We start from the raw sequence: 21,380 nt of genomic DNA, 5'->3' as shown, positions 1-21,380 counted from the left end.
TCCAGAGAGTATGAGGCACTGTTTTCTTACCTTTCTGCCCAATACCGTCATTAGTCTTGGTGTTGTTATAATTTTTGTGTTGTGGTTATCAATCACCTGAACAATGTAGCTCTCTCTCTCTCTCTCTCTTGTGACAATCAATCCCATCGTCTCATCGCCCATTCCTTTCTGTTTTGTATGGTCAGGTTGAAACTGGAAGGAGAAAAGTGACAGTAAGAAAAACAGCCTAGAGAGAAGAGAGGAGGTATAACTAAGTGCTTTACTACACATGCCAGGTGAGAGAATTCCCATCTCTCTCTCTCTCTCTCTCTCTCTCTCATACCGTGGATGTCTTCCCAGTCCAGGTGAGCACTCTGTTTGTATGTGTGTGTGTGTGTGTGTGTGTGTGTGTGCACGTGCTTGTATCTAAGACCATGTCCCTCCTCCAGAGCTGTTCTTTCATTTTTTTCCCCTCTCATCATCTGAGTGGCTCGGTTGCTGCTGCAGTGCAGGAATAACAGAATAGCAGACAGGCTTTATCTCCAGGCACACAGGCAGCCTCCAGACAACGTCGATTCTGTCTGGCGCCCAGCCAGCTCGTTTTTTTTCTTCTTTTTTTTTGTATTTAGGTGTGTGTCTCTATATCTGCTGTGTGCATATTTGCTGTGCATTCTTTTGCAGTTAGCGTGCACATATCATCCCGTAACGTTCTGTGTAGTGTAGTGCTGCTCACTCTCAGGGTCCTCGCTGTAGTCTAGTGCTTGTTACTATGCAGACTTGCAATCCCCTACCGAGCTGCTTCACCACCCTTCAGTGCATAACTAGTGAGAAGGTAGCACTTTATAGGGGATGTTTATTTTTTAGGATTTTTCTGTGATTATCATTATTATTAATATTATTATTATTATTAATAATTATTTATTTTTATGCAATTCAATGATTTGAAAGGCTGGGGTTTGGTTTTGTACCTTGGATATTCGTTCAGTGTGTATGTGTTATCTATATAGGAATCTAGCACTCGCTCTCTCTCTTTCTCCCTCTGTGTGTGTGTGTGTGTGTGTGTGTTTTATGTCTGATGTTGTATCTTGTTAATCTGAGAAGATGTCTCAGTGAGGAAATTGATACACACACACACACACACACACACACACACACACACACACACACACACACACAGAGCGAAAGAGAGAGCTAGAGCTTTGCTGTCACTCACTACCTCAAGATTCCCCTCACCTCCCCCTCACCCATCACCCGTTACCCCTTCCATCCCCCTGACTGCTGTCACCCTTTCTGTCATCACCCTTCATCTCTCCATTCCCTCTTTTGTTTTTCGCCCCCAGTATTCTCCTATCTTGAAAATATACCTCTGAATTCACCCATTCAACACCCCTCCTCTACTAATTAACTAGAACTCGCTTTGCTCCGCTCTCCTTCTTTCCTATTCCCTTTATCTCTGAAATCCACGGAGAAGTAATGAGAAGTGTTTCATCATGAATTTCTTTACCATCGATGTTCTGAGTAGAATTAGCTTCAGGGCTGGAATAAATAATTTATTACCAGTCACCTCACATGTCTAATGAAAGCTTGCACACTTCTGTATGTGTGTGTCTACATTCTCTCTCTCTCTCTCTCTCTCTCTCTCTTTCTCTCTCTACCTGCATCTTTATTTTTTTTTGTATAACGTCTTTACTCTAATAGACAGTATATGCTTTTAATAATATGATATAAACACTTTTGGTGGTCCTCTGATTTTGTTCTAGGCTCCACTCATCTTTAAACAACAGATGTGCTGTGTTCGACTCCCTCCTCCAGATGTCTGCACCGTGGACTAGATAGATCCGGAAACCTGACATCAAGAAGGACCTGACTAGTGAGCAAACATTTCTGGTTATTGTCACTGTTAGATGTGGAAGGAGATGTAGACAGTGAAAGAGGAGGACGGAAGGGAAGATTTTCAGCTATAAGACTGCTAATATTGCCTAAAGAGGTATTTGATTTTTAATATTAGTGTTTTATAGTATAGAACCCTTTCGTTGTTTGTAATTACGGTGACATTTTTCATACAGTAGGTGGAGGCAAAAGTGATATTCTTGAGCACATTTGGTAACACAGGCTTGTATTTTAACAATGACTGGACAAAATCTGAGTTTATTTGAAAATATATATGGTCACTTAATTGAATTGAACGGTGAGTGTTACTAGAAAAAGTAAGCATTAACCAGAGGAATAAGGTTTGTCTATATTGTCTGTATACCTGGGCAGTCTGGCGATGATGATACACATCACCATTCAAGCACTTGGAGAGTTACAAGACAAATTATCTAATGTTATTCATCCTAGGTTCCAAATTTCCTAAGGTTAAGTAGACATGACCATTTAATGCCTTAATACTTTATGAAACCCTAACGGATATGAAGTGGAGCAGCGTGGTGGCATAGTGGCATAGGCTAATTGGCGTTCCCAAATTTGCCCATAGTGTGGGTGTGTGTGTGTGAGCATGGCAATGGATTGACACCCCATCCAGGGTGTACCCTGCATTGTGCCCAAAGTCTCTTTGGATAGGCTCCAGGCTTCCAGTGATCCTATACAGTATATAGGATAAAGCGGTATAGACGATGCGTAAGGAATTGAGGGTTGTTAGATTTCTTTCTGCTTTGTCTTGCTTAAATCATTCTTTATGAAATATATCAAGGAACCTTTTTGCATCACCTGTTCATTTGGTGTGAAATCATATTGTATGTCACACATTGTCATGCAGTGTCATGGTGGTAATTGAGTACTTTTAGGAGTACCAGTATAAATAAATAACCACAGAATCAGGCTAATACCTAATACCAATATTACTACCAATGCATCTGTAATTGTAAACAGTTCTGGAAATTGCAGTATTGTAAGTTGCACTACAATACTGTATGTTTGCATTTCGCATGTACCACCAGGCTTTGGGTTCAATGCCTGGTCAGGAAACCGTCCCCAGCCACTGGGGAGTACACCGGGGATTGCACAAGCGCACTTTTAGTGCTGCTTCCAAGTGCAGATAAATTGGGGAGGATTATGTCAGGAAGGGCATCCGGTATAATATTAAATTTGCAGACCCACTGAGACGCCGTCGTGACCTCTAATTGGAGCAGCTGAAGAAATAAAAAATTCAACTGCAGAAACTACTAACAGGTTGTCTCTGACTGCCACATACGGTGATAATGAGAAAATCATGGTTGTGGCAGTGGTAATGGTTAATAAATGGCACTACAGTGTAGACACACACACACACACACACACACACACACACACACGTAGTGGCTTAGTGGTTGGCACAGTAGCTTTGCACCAACTGTGCTTGCTGGGTTTCCTCTGTGTATTGTGGTTTCCTCCCACATGACAGGTGTTCCCAAATAGCCTTTTAATGTATGATTGGGTTTTTACTGTAAGTGTGTGTGTGCTTGGGATTGAGCATGTTATTCATGGTGTACCCTGGGATGGGCTCCAGGCCCCCTGTGAAACGGACAGATGGATGGACTACAGTGTAGGGGTGTTAAATGGTAAAAAGGGTTTTACATAGAGGATTATTACAGACGGACAAAGCTAACAACTCTTACAGATATAGAAAGTACCATCATGACTCTACTACTAGTTTCTACTACTAGTACTCTACTAGTTTTTCTAGTAAAATGGCATGTATGTTTTGTAGAGGTGATTTAAAGTTGGATATTTTTCTACACAGCAGATGCTGAAACAAGCTGTTTTTATTCCACGTTCTCTAGAAATCAGGCATGCATGATTATTCAGAGCAGAGTAAGGGTCACAGTAAGGTAAACACTGATCGCAGGCATTAACAGAGTTGCTGTTTCTTCGCTTCTACACTGCTGAATGGATCTGTTTCTTCACCATGATTTAGCAGAAAGGATGCATGGTCAGTCGTGCAGCTGCTGCGCTTATAAACCCGGCTGCGGGCACACATGTGTCTGTGGGAGAATATGTGTGTGTCCCTGTGTCTCTGTCTCACTGAGTGTGTGTTACATCTATGTAATCACAAGCAGACCGAACAAATCGAATTCTTTTGTCTCTCACTTCCTCTGTTCCTCTATTCATTAGTTTAATTCGATTTCATCTGAGCCGAATAACAAACGGTCTTTGTCACCGGGTGTATACAGTAGTTTATATGTGGGCCAGTGGGACACATGTTATCCAAGGTATATTAATAAAAAATACACAGCCTATTCAGATGAGGTAGTAATTATATTTCAGCTGATGAAGTAAAATTGCTTTCTTATTATGATGTTGATAAAAGGCCATGTTTATTCCTCCCCAGCACATGCATGCTCTCTCTCTCTCTCACTTTCTCTCTTACTCTTAGAGTATCTAATTAAACAGGAAGTACTGTACACCGATGCTGGTAATTGACCGTGGGTAGAGGGTGGGGTCTACGGTTCACTTACTTAGCAATTACTAGTATGGTCTAAGATGGCTAATTAGGTCTCGGTTAGTGTGTTTGTGAGTGGCATAGTTCATACCCTTGATAACTTTTCCTCTAGAAGCTGCCATGAACAGAATTGTCCATACATTTATAGTGCTTGTTCAAGTGCACAGGATTTTAACTATGTAGATGTCAATCAACTTTATAATCACACAATTTCAGAGTTTGCCTCCAACAAATTCATAATAATTGCAAAATGTTTAGCCTTGTTGTCATATACGTTGTTTAGGAAAGAAAACCCCACCCTGAAACAGGATAAATATGTTTACATCAACGATTTGCTGACGTTTCGTTGGATGACACTGTAGTTTTTAGAGATGGGGAAAACTCGTCCATTGCAGTTATGTATTGTGTCTTTTGCTTGTGGAAATTCATGTATCCACAAAATGATGACAGAATGGATTTTTATGCATTCAATTTTAATTTGTATACTGTACAGTATGTGTGCATTCGAGGTGGTACTACAGTATGTTGCACTTCCTATATAATCCTAATGGTGGTGTTCTCTAAACTGTTCACACATTGTGACATCGTCGCAAGTGGTAGAAGTAAAACATTTGTTTGTTTAAAATTGTAAAAGAAAATATGAACAAAAACTATATTAAATTGGGATATTTATAGAATAGCAATACAAATCGAACCGACACCGTCATGATAATATCATATCGGCTGGTCCATCGTAAGTCCTATCCCTGGTAGTTTAGTTATTCCTAATACAGTATATTATTGGTTGTCATCAGATAGGGACATTGCTAGTGCATTTACAATGTAAAAATGCAGTAATCTCAATCATAAGAAATAGCTCACAGGATTTCCTGTTAGCTCCTTAAACAAAAAAGCGAGGGCTTCTTATCTCTTCTTATCTTACTAACCATTTTCCGGTGATGTTGTGTGTCAAAGTAATGAGCATTCCAGTGTAGGAGTCCTAGGACACTTGGGTTCAGAAAGTGTCCAAATAGGTTAATTCGGCTAGTTAACAATCTACAACCATGATAGTGGTGACAGTGGTTACAAAATGTAGTTTTTTTTAAAAAGTCCAAGCTTTGTAAGTTTCAAGCTGAGTGTTCTGATGATGGTGTTTGACGGCTGGATGAACTAAAGAATTACAGCCCTACTGCATCACACAAAGCAAAAATAGCCTAATTGAGGACTGCGTAGTGTTTATATATTGATATGCAAGTCATCCAGGGTGGATTTTTCCGTTAATAAGACATATGTGGTCTTCAAATGTAAACACAGTTTCCCATTCCTTCTAATAAGTATTTCCACATGTACTGCAATCATAGGGGTTGTGTTTTGAGCAAAAAGATCCTCATCCTACCAGCTTACAGAGATCCTTGTGCTCTGTTACTTTCGGGTAACTCTTTTTCCTGTTGCTTTAAGATTTACAGCTGGCAGGCTAAATGCTCTGAATTCAATCAGCCTTCCCTTCAAGATGTTTGGTTGAAGTGCAAGAACATTATGTTGCCAGGTTGATTGATTACCTGCTCACCAGATGCAGCACTGGCATCCTGTAGTGCTTCTCTGGCACTCAGGGATATTTCAGAGAGTGTTTGGGCTTTTAGATGAATTGCAGCAAAAGGCAATAAGCAAACATAGCTTGTATTTTCTTTTCCTTTATATTCCACCCTATTGCATATGTACTTCTGCACTGCTGTCAGGTAATTGGTTAAGAAAAATAATATGAAAAGTTAAAATAGATAATATACTGTATGCAGCAGTTGAAATAGGTTAGGCGTACAATAAATGCAATACATTAAGGACAGTAATGGAAACTGGTACTGTATAAATGATCAAAATTTGACAGGGAATTGAAGTAATTTATATCTACACCATTGGCTTCAAGTTAGGATCCATTTTTGTGAGGCACCGCTGCTTTTCACCTTTGATTAAAATCTCTTTCCAAAAAATGATCAAATCTTCTGGTCATATTCCAAGCCTCCGGCCCAGACTGCAAAGATCAAAATCAGTCCCATGTGTCGCATCGGGATTAATTCCATCTTTCATGAGCACAGACGGTAGTAATGTTTCAGAAACATGCCCTTAGGACCTTTTCACAAGTGTTACTGTACAGTAGCCTTCATAAAAAATTATCTTATTGTCGATGGCTCATAATCTATTGCTCATTATTAAAAAGATAATTGTACCTCCAGGCTTCTAACCGATATCCTACCCAACACTGGAAACATTAATAATTGTAATAATGATGCTTCTCATTACAAACTGCACCAAAATAAATAACCATGCAAATACACCATATCAAATTACCATCAATTTATTTGATAATTAATCTTACTGATCAGTTTTTTGGAAATGCACAAGACTGAAGTTTTTCTTCCATTTTTGGCCTTATTAATGCTGTTAATGAACTAGTTAAATGAATTTCTTTATTTGTAATTAAAACAAAACCAGTCATTGTATTTTTTTCCTGATTTTTACTTAATATTATGTTTAATCTTACTGTTTTTATTGTCTATGATTGATAACATTACATAGTGTTGTTTTAAAATAACTTATGACAATTTATTTTTATTGAAGAGAATGTTATATACAAAATAAAAATCCAAAAGAAGCACATGAATTAATTTCTTTTTACTACACTAGATACCTTTTCCTATTCCTTAATCTTTTTCACACAAGTTTAGTAAAGCTGCACATGACTCTGGAGGCCATGATAGCCACATGTTTGTAATTTATTGATAGCCACATGTTTGTAATTTATGGGCTTTGTCGTTGTCTTTCCACAGTCTGCTAACATTAAGAACAGAGAGAAAGAGAGAGAGAGAGAGAGAGAGAGAGAGAAAGAGAGAGAGGGAGTCGATGACACTGAAACACGCAAATGATGGACAAGAAAAGTGGTAAGAATAACTGTATAAAAATATTAGAAATGTAATCACCTTATTAGAATGAATTTACTCAAATCCTGTGCTTTGACATTCATCCAGATCACAGTCAAAAACCCTAAAGGCATCTGGATTTGTGTTTCAGCAAATGGCTTTTCTGCCAAGGCTTCTGAGAGTGGGGGACAGAGGAAACAGCTGCCATATTCTGTGGAGACACCCTACGGCTTTCACCTGGATCTGGACTTCTTAAAATATGTTGATGATATTGAGAAGGGTAATACCATCAAGAGAGTGCATATACAGAGAAAGAACAGGGGACCAAAATATAGCACACTGCCACGCAACTTTAGCCTTCCTGGACATGGTGCAAGACCTACAGCCAAAGACACATGGTCCAACACATCCACGCTGGGATCCAAGCCCAAGTCACGTGTTACTGAAGTCCAGCAACTTTTTGATTTCAGAGCCAGCAGTGACAATGCTAGCAGCAGCAGCAGTAGTAGCCAAACCACCCCTGCAGGTCAAAAAAGTGTTCAAGGTAGCAGCTACCCCACTTCACCCAAAACTGTAGATGACGTCCATATTCAGGCTTCCCAAGACCAACAGGCTTCCCTTAGCCTTAATGTGAGGCCTCACTTGTTTCGGGCATCCAGCATGCCTGTTAACGTCCCACGCAGGAAAGCTTCAGACTCTACAGATGAGCAACAGAGCTCTCAGTCACAGAATGGCTCGACTGAAAAACTGTTTCGCCCTGTGGATGTCAGTGACAGAAGAGGGAGTATTCCTCAAGACAGGGCCAGCTTGCATCAACAGATAACGGCAGCTCTGAAACGGGTGCGCGAACTGGAGGAGCAGGTCAGGACGATCCCTGAGCTGAAGGCTCAGATTTGTTCCCTAAGAGAAGAGAAGGAACAACTGCTTCAGAGAATTCAGGAGCAGTTTCATGTAAAGAGCCTGCCAGAGATAGAGAGAAGTGAAAAACCCTTGCCAGAGTCCCAACAAAGTACTTCAGCAACAGAGGAGCAAGATGTTCCATCTCTTTCCCAGGATACTGTGAATGAGAGTCATACTAAGAGTCCAGAAACACAGTCAACTATAGATAAAGTGGTCCAGAACATTGAAGGGCCACCACCTTACAAAGTTTTGGGAGAAGGGACAGTTTTAAGTGTGGTCACTGTTCCAGTGATTCTTATTGAAAAAGCTGAAAGTCCAACTGATTCAGAAGAATCAGAGAAAATGTTGGAAGAAACAGAGCATGAGACTGAAGTATCAGAAATGGTCTCGGAAGAAGAATTCGAAAAACAGGAGGAAACGCCAAGCACTTCATTAAAGGACAAAGAATCTGACATAACCGTAAAGGTTTCCATAACAGCAGAAGAAGGAGATATATCCGAAGCCACAGCGTCCCAAGACGAAACTGAAAAAGCGGAAACAATCGATCAATCTATTGTACAAAAGGAAATATCGACCTCCACAGTAAAGGCACAAGATGTTTTTACTATCCAAGACCTCCAAGAAAAGGTTAAGACATTGGAGGAAAGATTAAGGCAGGTCAGCTGTGATCTGGAAACAACAACCTCCTTATTGAATGTACAGATTGAGGAGAATAGACAAAAGGAGGTAACAATTCAGGAGCTAAGTGAAAAAGTAAAGGAACCCATTGCAGGCAGTGTACAGCAAGAGCCAGAGGGTCGACTAGAGACTGAGCCACTTCCGCAACACATTATTACTTGCGATTCGGCAGTCAATACTGACAGCAAGCATGTGTTAGAAAAAGCAGTCCTAACAGATATTGACCTAGAGCCTGTTGAAAGTATCAAAAGAGCAGACCAAATGTCCTGTAGTACTCAAACAAATATAGTTGAGACACGAGAAATAGAGGTGTTAGCACAGGTGATGACAGCAGAAAAAGTCGTGGGGGTGGAAATTACTAAATGTGACCAGGCAGTTGAAACAGATGTGTATGAAAATATCTTGGAAGTAAAAAAGATTGAAGCCGCAGATGAAAGTTGCAGTGTACATAGAGATGATATAGACGAAGAGAAAATAAGTGAAAGCATGATTATTGAGTGTGATGTGGCTGAGGAGTATGTTATAGTAGAAAAGACAGAGGACGATTTGATTGAGACGGTTTTCACGGACGATAAAGATGTCAAGTCCTTGGCCAGAGAAGAAGAACTGGTGGAAAATGTTGAAACTGTGGTCACAGAGGCTGTAAAACCAGATACAAGCACAGATGAACTATTACAGCAAGACCAAAAGCAACCGCTAGCCCAAGACATTCAGACTCAGTCTCAGAGGCCCAATGAGGCTTCAGCGTCACCTGCAGCCATAGGCCAGGTTGTCACTCGGATCCAAGGTCTTCTCAATGAGCAGTGGGCCAGCTTGGGGAGCGGGAGCCAGGAACCAAAAGGAGAGGGCTCGCAGAAACAGCCAGTCTCAAAGATCAGTTCCATTCAGAGTCACCTCCGGGGCTCACTTAGTGCCCTTTCAGCCTTCTATTCTCCTGTTCAAAAAGGAGGTGCAGCAAAACAATCAGGTATAGTCCTGTTACAGACATCCTTGCTAACTATTTTTATTTTATGGTTTTGAAATAAAATTAAATAAATGATGGCCAACCCCTATATTAGTTTGTGTGGAACCTCTTTAAATGAAAATGTATTCACTTGGTAGATAGTTTTATGCAACACGACTTACAATTGAAATGGGAAATACAGATATATTGCAAAGATCATCATTTTTAAAAGGGCTGTATAAATAATACTATTTCATATATTAAATATACAGTATAAACATAGCTGAGTGTAACCTTCCTTCAAAAGCTCTCGAAAACGAATTCCCTGGGATTTAAAATCATAACCTTCCAATCATTAGGTTACTCTCACTGCTCAACCTTTATCTACCCTGAATCTGAAACACAGGGTAAAGATGAAGCATGCATTTTAGAAAACATTCTCCTTTTTCAATGCCTGTCACTGAGTACCCCTGTCCTTAACATTTTAGTCTTTTCCAGCAGTGGCTCATGACCATAGATTTTGAAAAGACAGAACAATGCATTCCATAACAAATCTGTAGAGTTAAATAGAGAATGCCCCTACCCCATGACTGCTTAAATAACCCTTGTTTTTGTCCTAAACTGCTTTTTATTTTTTATTCTAAATTTCTCGCAATATGTCCACTTAAACTTTTTTCATATATTATGAGAGCTACAGTATCAAGGAGAGTTAAGACTAGCTTTTTCCTGCCAGACATTACACCATACATGCATCTTTTTGAATTCCTGCTCCATTTCTATCACAAGGCAGCTAAACTCAAGCATAAGGATTTTCCTTACAATAATAATAATAATAATAATAATAATAATAATAATAATTTTAATAATATTCTATTAGCATTTAACCACAACTACATTACTATGTTTTATTGTAAATATTTAATATTTACCTACTGTCAGTATTTTGTATTACAGCATTGCTTGGGAGTAAAACAAAACAAAACAAAACATTTAAGTCATCATAAATGTACTTTGTTTATAATCTTGTAATACTGGCATAAACCTGCATTTATGCCACCAGAGTCAAGCTTTCAGCCTTACACATTTCTCCTGAGTGAATAGAATATTGACTTAATTGCATTTTTTTGTCATTAAACTGGTGTGATCTGATTTTTAAATGCACAGGTGTATACTCATAGCAAGCACCAAAACAGCTGAAAGATTTATGGTTATCTAAGGTTTTTATTTGGTAATAGAGGGTTTTATGCAGGTTTATTTGTAAAATGTGCTGTATGCTAATCTGAATGATTGATTATGTCTGTATCGCAGTGCTATTGTTAAAAAAAAAAGTTTTGAGTGTGTTTCAGTAGAGTTGTAGGATTTATTCAGGGAGGCAGAACAGGTGCGGAGTTGGCAACAGACTTTACATCTGACCACTCTCTCCCTTCCCAGGCCTCAAATCTATCATGAAGAAGAATGACTGTCCTGACAAGCAAGCGACTGGAGGAGCCAAGAAAAACCTGAAATTTGTTGGCGTAAACGGAGGGTAATCTTTATTTATATTTTTTTTGCCATGCTATGCATTTTTAGAACAGCAGCCATGAGACAAATTATTTTTTACAAATAATTTGTCAGGTAAATTTTTACTTCACTGGGGTAGTTTCCATTGGGTTGACTGCAGTACCCAGTAAAGTGTGAAACCATTAGATGCTTTGTTAAGTAGTTATGCCATTTTACATAATAAGTGACTGCTTAATCGATACCACTGTAAAGATAACACATTATTACTAGACAGGCTTATGCTAAATTGATTAGAGTGAGAGTTATATTCTGGTCCAGAGACTATTGCAGGTGCCAAAAGAGGTTAATCTTTAAAAATGAAAATTTATACAGTTTTGAAGGAGAAAAATCAAGTCAAATCAATTAAATAACTTTTATCTTTTGATGCAGTCTGATGCAATTGGACAACAGTATTGTTTTAATTGTTTTGATTGCATAGAAAAGGACATAGAACTAACTTGGCAAATGGTTAGGAGTTTGTTAGTGTTAGCGAGAATTTTCAGTCTATATTTTCAGGCCTTTATATACACACTCTTGGACATGTCACTTTTAAACATATTTTCTATTCACAGCAATTTTAAATGGAAGATTGATTGTGACAAAGACGAAACATGTTAGAAAAATCTCCAAAATAAACGATGGCAAATTACTGATATTTGGTCCTAGGTTTGGACTACGCGAGCTTTTTGAAGCAGTTGTAAACGTTACTGATTTTAGTTATGGATCTTGGATTTTATTATTATTATAATTAATATTAATAGTAATAATAATAATAATAATAATAATAATAATAATAATACATTTGGGAGAATATTCCAGTCATTATAAATGTACTTTGCTTGTAACCTTGTAATACTGGTAATAAACTTGCATTTATGCCCCCACGGTCAAGCTTTCAGCCTTACACCTTTCTCCTGAGTAAATAGAATATTGATGTAATTACATTTTTTAGTCACTAAAGCGGTGTGATCTGATTTTTAAATGCACAGGTGTACAGATGCTATTTTAATATTAATATTTATTATTATTTAACTGTTATGGGAACTTACTGTATTGTATTATTTAACTTTTATATGGTGTACTTATTACAGACCTTATATTTTCTAATTTATGTTTAATATCTCTTTTATTTGATTAAATGTGCTTTCCATGATTTATAATAATTTATGTGAATTTATAGTTAATTATTCATTCACTACTAGCAGAAATGTGAAAAGCTACTACGAAAAAGAAAAGTGTGCTTTCATAAAAGTATGCACACATCCAAAACAATGCTACTGTATTAGACTTTACGAGATGTTCCCCCAGTTAGTCTGGTACTGTACACTGTTAAACTATGAACCTACAGTATTCATATACAGTAGGTGAGAAAGATGCAAGTGAATGTTTGTTTTTTAATATGCTGAACAAGGCAAGTTGTTTGTAAGAGAGCTACCTGACCTCATGAGGGCATGACATAACCTCGTGCCCACTAATGCAGACATGGTTGTAGTGCATATATAATCAGGCTTGTACAGTATGAATGGACTCAAATTGCCATAAAGGCTAATGTCATATTTTAAGCTTTATATTAATCATAAGAAATTGTGTCCAAGGGTCAACGTCATTTCCATCAATCAGTTTTAAAATGACTTTGTCATAGCTGTTCCCACTTTCCCTGTTCTATCCATCATCTAAAGATCGGGTAGAACTAGAGGCTGTAGGAGTCAGCTTTGTTGGCTGCTTGTGATTAAGGGCTGTAAAGTTGCTTTGCGACAATGACCATTGTTAAAAGTGCTGTATAAATAAAATAGAATTTTATTGAATTGAAAAGTGAAAAGTGGATAAACCTCAGCAACAACAACAACAACAAAAAAACCTTTCTCTGCATCTGAGAACAGTTCAGTCCTAATGGAGGCCATACTGTATCTCAGCGCAGTTTGCCCTGGTATCAGCAATAAGATAGTTACCCTCACAGAGCCAAGCAGATAGTTGGCTCTGCTGCATACTAATATTATAATAATAATTATTCCTTTGGTCTGTTATTCAATGTTTACTGTTCTTTATAAGCTACTACAGAACAGTACCAAATTAAAGGATAAAACATCTACTATGAGCTGCCAGAGGCTACAAGGCTTTGAAACTGTACTGTGGGATATCAAGTCACACCGGGACTGTTAATCGTGCCGAATAACAGAACACGGTTATAAGAGTTACAAGTTCTTTTATTTTTTCAATAAAATCCCCTGGCACAGTAATGCACTTATCCCAGTGTTTCACTAGTGCTTGAATACCATCAAGGCAGAGAGTTTTCTCAGTACGCTGGAGCCATGATCGGTCTGCTTGCTTCTTATCTGAAATGCCGGCCTCCCAGGAACCCCTTTAGTAGCCTAAAAATGTGGAAATGCCTTGGAGTAAGGTCAGGGCTGTACAGGGATGTGGCAATAACTCCCAGTCAAGTTCCTGTAATATGCACGTGGTGTTGGTGAATGATTTTGTGTACAGTTCACACAGAGATGAGTCTCTTCCACAAATTGGTGAAAAGTTATGCGTTAATTTTTAATTCGTCAAACATGGCCTTCTTAAAATGTTTGCATCATTCAGATGTTTTACTGAGAGTCTCATCACCGTACTGTGCTTGAAGTCTTCTGTAAATGTCAATCAATTTTACGCCTTCATTTACAAGAAATTTCATCAATAGTCCCTTTTGACTTTAATATCTCCTATACATATGAGGTTTTGCTGGATGTGGAATGCAGAGTTAATTTTGGGTTAAACAGCAATAACTTTGCAGGTATACAAACAACATTTCAAAATGGCTGGACAACTTTCTGAGGGAACTCAACTCTAATATAAAATTAAAAAGGGGTCATCAAGGTAGAGTTAAAAGTTATTAATTTTTTAAAAATGCATAAAACTTGAAACCCTTTCTAAAAAGAAAGTTATGTAAACTACTAAAGGGCTTTACGTATAACCTATAGGATTTATAACCCATATAACCTTCAATCCCATAATTTACAGTATACTGAAAACCTACTGTACTAACCTCTATGTATAGGCAGTAATTTATTATGGGCCTGATGTTGATGATGGTCAATAATATTACAAGCCATGTAAGATGAAGCATTTACCAGGTATAAAGGTGGAATATCCGTAGTCTAAGGCCTACAAAAGATCAGTGGGGATTATCTTAAGTGGTTCCGGCAGGACTGTTGTTAGAAATGACAGCTAGTAATTTCAGAATTTAACCACGCAGCCATGATCCATGCAAAAAATCCAGCACACAATGAAATTCTGGTAACCACAGCTTTAGTAGAGTTTCTGAACACAATAAAAGCACAACATTCTCTCCGTGCTAAAAACTATAACCACAAGTTATGGACATTATTAGAGTAATTATTTACTCAGTAGTCAGTTTCAGTAGGAGAAACACCATTCTGTTATATGTCCACTTAACATCATACAGTATGTTTACATTTTTATTTTGTTTTCTGAGCGTAATGTTCCATTTAACAAACAAACAGCTGCATATTTTCCTGCTGTCTATTTAAACCTGCTTTACATACAACTTTATCAATGACATAAAATAAAAAGTAATTTTTTTAACATATATTTCTTTTCTAGGATTTGTCATTCAGTGTGAATAACAAGCCTTGAACTTTTAATTCACTGTAGTTCATTTGAGAGGAAAAATGATTAATAGTTTAGAAGTTGAGATGAAGAAGACTGTTCAATAGAAAAGTGTACAGTGCTGTGGAAAAGTCTTGTAAACTTACCTGATATTCAATTAATTTAAAGAAATTGGAACAAATGGCAAGTGCATAGACATACTGTTTTAAAACTGGTTGCAGCAGCAACCTCATTTCCCCTCTCGTCTATTCCAACCACTCACCATTGAGCAATAGCAGTATACTAATCATCAGTTCATGCCTTACATTAGATGTTTTTATGTTTGAATGATTCATAAGTCACGGAGTGGCTCAAGAAATTAAACAGTCAGGTACAGGAACTGGACTGAAAATGAGAGCCAAAAAAGTCCTTCAGGAAGCCTGAAGAACTATTTCCCAAGACTACATGAAACGTACAGTACTAGAAAGTCTGGCTCTCTGGAAGCAAAATTTGTGGCTTGAGACTTTTACACAGTACTTTATATAAGTACAAATTTATCCTGTAAGCTAATTAAATTTGTCATATTTTGTATGTTTGTTTTTTTAATTGCAACAGACAGGCAGTTGTACTTAAATGAAAAGCAATCAAATCCTTTTAAGAATGTAAGAAATTAGATATCCGCAATGTTTCTGTTTTTCCATTATTATTATTATTATTATTATTATTACTAATAAACTACAACAATAATAATAGTAATAATAATAATAATAATAATAATATTAATATTAATAATAATATTTTACTTCACTTCATACAATTATATGTTTTGTATTGCAAAATGCATGCTTTCTGATAATATTTTAATGAAAAAAAAAATTTCTACCAAGCATAGGCAGCTGGCATTTCTTAACATAATTAAGAATTACATCACATGCAAACACAGACTAAATTTTCTTTGTACAAGTATGGCAGGCTGCTTTTATTTATTTTCTTTTTTAACCATGCATACTTTTAGTTAAATATATACATTAAGCACATGAATGTTTTCATTTTCATTTATAATTATGACAAAACATGCTGTTTGCCTTTTCCTTGTTTTATTGGCTGATTATTATAATCTCACCTAAAGACCACATACTGTAGCTTCATAAGCCAGGTAACAGTGAAAGACTGTTATGGATAACCGAGGCTATCTGTCTTGTTCAGCTATGAGTCAACCTCCAGTGAGGAGTCCAGTGGGGAGGACGAGAGGGAGGAGGAGGAGGAGGAGAAGGAGAAGGAGGAGGAGGAGGAGAAGGAGGAGGTGGAGGTGAATAGCTCGGAAATGGAGGAGCAGGGAGAGGACAGAGGAGTGGCCCAAAAGGAGGAGAAGGAGGCTGCTACTGCTGGGGAGCAGGATGAAGAAATTCAGGCAGGGGGGTCCCAGGGTTCTGTAGAACCTAAAGACCCTCAGGCCATTGTTGATCCCCAGGAGGAGCAGCCCAGCAGGTGAGACAGAGGGGCCAGAAGAAAAAAAAGAAAATAGTCTTATCCAGTTTTAAAAAACAAAACAAAAACATCCATCCATACAAATCCTGGTTAGAAACACGAATTGGATCACCTTTAGCCTTGATTATGGCACACATTTACTCTAGCATTGTTTTTACAAACTTATGCAACCTCACAGAATTTATTTCTGTCCAGAATTGTTTTTTTTGCCTGGGATCTGGTATTGATGATGGGAGAGTCGAAGCATTCCATAAAGTCTAATCCAGCACTTTCCCAAAGACTTTCAATGGGGTTAAGGGCAGGGCTCTTGGTGGTAAATTTGTGTATGAAATTGATTTCTCATGCTTCCAGAACCAATTTTTACTTTTTTAAAGCTAATGAATCTCCACATTGTCGTACTGGAATATGGCCATGTCATTGAAAACGTTATCAAAAACAACCATTATTTAATCAATCATCCCGAACATTTAGGTCATTTGACGTTATGTATTTTATTGTCATGTAACATTTCTGAGCCTTGCCCCTACCAACTGAAGCAACCCCAGATCATAACACTGCCTCCAGAGGCTTGTACAGTGGGCACTATGCATGATGTGTACATTACTTCATGCGCTTCCCGTCTTACCCTGATGCACCCATCACTTTGGGATAGGGTCAATCTGGACTCATCAGACCACATGGTCTTCTATAACTCCAAAGTCCAGTTTTTATGTTCCATATCAACTTGATTCTAAATAGCCCTAATACCAAGTGGTTTTCTTATGGCCACACAGCTGTTGAGTTTCAATCCGGTGAGTTCATATGGAATGCTGAATGATGTGATTTCTACTGCTTATTTTTGCCCAAAGTTGATGGTTCAGCCCTATCTTTGCCTGGTTTTAATAAGGCATTCAATTGTCATTAACCCAGTTTCAGTAATTTTTGCAGTTTCCTTAGTTATTTTTTGTTTGATTGTGAAAAACAGCAACATCTTTTCCATGATACAGGATACATTATGTTTTCTATCATGGTTGTTTAACAAAGGAGAAGTTACGCTTGCTCGGTTAGAGCAAAAGAATTGTTGCAACCTCAATCACTGAAGTAAAGTATTTGCTTATATAAATCCAAGCATTGATTTTGTTTTGGCCAGGCAGGGTATAATATTCCCACACAATGACCCAAAATTGTGCTTCTAGGATAATACTCAGAACTCATTTATCATTTCCATACAGAAGAAGAGCAATGTGCAACCAAAACCACCACAGCAACAACAACATTAAGGAAATCATAATTTTACTGTTGATAATCAAAAAAAGATCATCAGATGTGCCATTTTTTTCTTTTGCTTAAGACTGAACCAACTTTCCATTATTCTATCCCATGAATTCTCTTCATGGATTTGCTAAATATGTATAATCCATAGAGTGTAAAATACACGCACAAACATGTATGAGCAAAATTTTTTCATTCACACGCAATCATCAATGTTTTCTTTTTTGCATAAATTTTAAGACTATGCATTATTTACATTTATATTAAATGTGTTTTGGTATTGACAGTATAAGATTAATTCTTGGAGCTATTAAAACAGTGTTTTATAGTTTTAACTGTAAAAAAAATATAAATGTTATTGCTATGTCTTATTAAGATTAAATAAACTTAAAGTTTCTATTTGTTTTTAGGGGTAGGTTTCTATTATTTCTGTTCATAACCTTTTTTTTCTTCTTAAATAGTCCTCCTACAAGAATTTATTTTAATAACAGGCTCTATAATCACTAAGCATACACACACCCACAGAGTCCTAAATATAGCTTAATATCATACACATGCTCCACTTAGATTTGAGGTTTAGATATTACATAAAAAATAAATAAATAAATAAATAAACAAGCTTTAATATACCACACTTTAAATATGACACGTAATATTGTAACTATATTTTTTCAATCCTCTTAGATTATACATTATCTTAGATACATTCTTTCACTTTCGTATTTATAATAATACAAGTTTCCAAATAAGCCTCCAAAGGAATTATCCAATATAATAACTTGAACTTTTTACTAATCATAAAGTTACTGGAGCATATTAACAGCACGTAGCTCCTTTTTTTTTTTTTTACACACACAATCCTGGTCTTTGTTTTACCAATCATCAGTCTGTAGACAGAAAGCAGAAAAATGCTGAGTGACAGGTTTAATAAACTTAACCATGAGAAGCTCAACAAGGCAGGAAGCTACATACAGTGCAAGTGGAGAGCAGATGAGCATATGGATGTCTGGAATTATGTTCTAAACATAAACCACAGCTCTAAATATGTTAGACAAGGAGGAAGATGTGTGCTAAATAGAGCATGTGCTAGACAGTACTGTGATGGGCGTTTAACACGATCAACAGCACAGTCTGCATCCTGGATCTGGGGCTTTCAGATGCTTTTTAAATTTATTTATTTATTTACTTATTTATTTTAGGCAATTGTATTGCAATAATGTTTTTTAAAAAGTCACATGACTTTCACATGCTGCAATTTTACACTTAATTCCTAGACACGTTTTAATTTAGTGCAGGTTTTTTCATTTTATCATGTGATCTTTTTCATATACCGTATATTGGGCATAGGGGTAAATTTCAGAAATGATTTTCTCACATCGATAATGCTTTACTTTATATAGCGTCTATATGAAGAAATTGTCGATGTTTTGTCTGTATTGTTGATGCGTGACAGTATTTCACACTGTTTTTTAAATATATTCAAGGCTGCAAAAGTTTTAACACCATATTTGTAATACAGATTTCGTCTTAGATGTTTTTATTTTACAGCTTTCTGCTTTTTATAATCCTAAACTTAAAATCTAGAATACTCTATTTTCATTTTCGTCTTAATCTTCATTGTAGCCTCACAATCCAGTCTAAAAAAAGTTACACATATCAATTTTTTTTTTTGCTATTTATTCTATTAAACGTTTATAACTAGACTTAAAAACTAATGCAGATTTGTGGAAAATATATATTTAACTTATTGTGATCATTTGATTTATAATTACTGCTTTGCCATTAACTGTATTTTTGCAGTGAATTTGTAGATAAAAACTTTATGGCCGCCTGTCACTACCTAAAGGACCGAATGGCAGAGGTCTCAACCCCAAACAAAGAGATGGTAAGAAATGCATTTGTTTTGATACAATTAAAACTACATTTTTAGAAAAATGCCCTTTTAATTTGTTACATTAATAAAATAATGCTAAAAGTTTGTTTTATCCAGTGTGCTCCCCTATAAAGAAAATTTGCTGGATTACCTAAACAAGCACCGATGACGCTCTACAACACTTAAAGCTAAATTTAACAGATTTTTGTTAATAATTTAATCCATAAAAACTGGTTCTAGAGATAAACAATGCCTCAATACTATAAAAATTTTAAGAAAATCTCTACATGTGTGAAAATAAACTTTGTGTGGACTTGGATAAAAAGATAGTGAAACTTGGTATGACACATTGTGATGGCATCAAATCATCAGATATTGGCACTGGTCTTAATACCGCCCCTTGTTTATAACAAACTAAAATGTCTCCAATCTCAGAATAATGCATAACTGAGACACACTTTGTATCCAGGAGTACAATATACCCCCATTCCATTGAGTCGAATTCGCTACCAACCCTTTCTGATGTCTCCCGATTTAAAATTGGTTCCGAAGTTTAACATTTTGACACGAAGCAATAACGAATGTTAGCGACATGATAGCGTTTTAATAATGAGCTGTTAAGAAATTTTACTATGCTATGTTTAATAGTCACTTTTCCCTAAAGTATTACTTTATTAATTTAATCGTTACTTCTATCCACATTTAGTCGGGATTAAAATTTTATCCCGATACTAACAATGCTAACGAACACAACAGAATTCACACTGAGCCCAAAACAGGCTGTAAGGAACCGTTACCGCCCTCTGCTCCAGGGGTCATAACGAATTTGCATCAGTTTAGATTTGGTAGCCAACTCGACTTTGTGAAATGGGGGTACAAGTAATCGAAGTCGATGTAAAAAGACAACAACCTAAGAAGTGCAAGGTGAAGCCCTGAGGATCAACTTAATGTTCAGCTTACCTGATACAATAAAACAGTCACCAATGAAAATGTGATGAGGCCTGTTTTATTATTTTTTTGCCATCTTCAGAGGCAGATTCTGATGGTGCTCTACCAGGAATGGTTCCGTGTATCCAGTCAGAAGGAATCGCAGGCAGAAATGGTCACTGTGTATCTGCGAGAAGTTGGGAATCACACTCCTACTCTCCTGCGATATATAGTTAACCTGGCTGATGGCAACGGCAACATGGCGCTACACTACAGCGTCTCCCACTCCAACTTCCAAGTAGTCAAGCTCCTGTTGGATACGGGTGAGGTGAAACATCAATCCTAGGGATTAATAACTGATCGATGTGGTTGAAATATTATGCTTATTATTTCAAGCTGTCAGTTAAAGGTTGCATGTTATATTATGTTCCTAAGGTCTTTGTGAGGTGAACCATCAGAATAAAGCCGGCTACACAGCGATCATGTTGGCAGCTTTGACTGCAGCAGAAGGACCTGAGGACATGGAAGTGGCCCAGCAGCTACTGAGCCTGGGCAACATCAACGCTCAAGCAGGCCAGGTAGGTACACATTTGTATTATTTGTATTAGGTAGGTACAAGCAACCTGTTATTCACTCATACAAACAGTTACTACAAACTACTTTAACTTTATTTTCTGTGCAAACATACACACCTAAAAACCGATGTTGGCATTACCCAGTACTCATTAGCCTGGACAAGAGGACACATTCCCTTTTCAGTCTGGTTCCTCAGAACATATATTCTTTTTTCAATAGTTCTTTTTTATCACTATTGCCTCTTGCTTCCTCACTATGGATCTAAATCTACGCCTGGATTGCTTAAATGCTGCTTTGTCTCAATATTCCCCTATAAAATAGCTGTAC

At 37.1% G+C, this 21,380-nt stretch overlaps 1 protein-coding gene across 6 annotated transcripts in view; it reads left to right on the top strand.

The window, feature by feature from the left end:
• Positions 1-21,380, top strand: part of kank4 (KN motif and ankyrin repeat domains 4) — a 54,706-nt gene that overhangs the window by 29,477 nt on the left and 3,849 nt on the right. For 3 of the 6 annotated variants that reach the window (XM_053499629.1, XM_053499631.1, XM_053499630.1), the window contains exons 2-10: positions 186-275; positions 1,740-1,849; positions 7,201-7,311; positions 7,442-9,835; positions 11,243-11,336; positions 16,145-16,426; positions 19,478-19,562; positions 20,581-20,800; positions 20,913-21,055. In XM_053499629.1, the coding sequence (XP_053355604.1) occupies positions 7,293-7,311; positions 7,442-9,835; positions 11,243-11,336; positions 16,145-16,426; positions 19,478-19,562; positions 20,581-20,800; positions 20,913-21,055 (3,237 nt within the window). In that variant the 5' untranslated portion in view covers positions 186-275; positions 1,740-1,849; positions 7,201-7,292. Of the gene's footprint in view, positions 1-185; positions 345-1,739; positions 1,967-7,200; positions 7,312-7,441; positions 9,836-11,242; positions 11,337-16,144; positions 16,427-19,477; positions 19,563-20,580; positions 20,801-20,912; positions 21,056-21,380 lie in introns of those variants that run through there. The other 3 variants (XM_053499632.1, XM_053499633.1, XM_053499634.1) reach the window with 3 other exon arrangements.

The sequence above is a fragment of the Clarias gariepinus genome, chromosome 6 (assembly GCF_024256425.1).
Source record: "Clarias gariepinus isolate MV-2021 ecotype Netherlands chromosome 6, CGAR_prim_01v2, whole genome shotgun sequence".
In the NCBI taxonomy this organism is placed as follows: Eukaryota; Metazoa; Chordata; class Actinopteri; order Siluriformes; family Clariidae; genus Clarias; species Clarias gariepinus.
The sequence above is the reverse complement of the archived record's forward strand: the minus strand, read 5'-3'. Positions and strand labels throughout refer to the sequence as shown.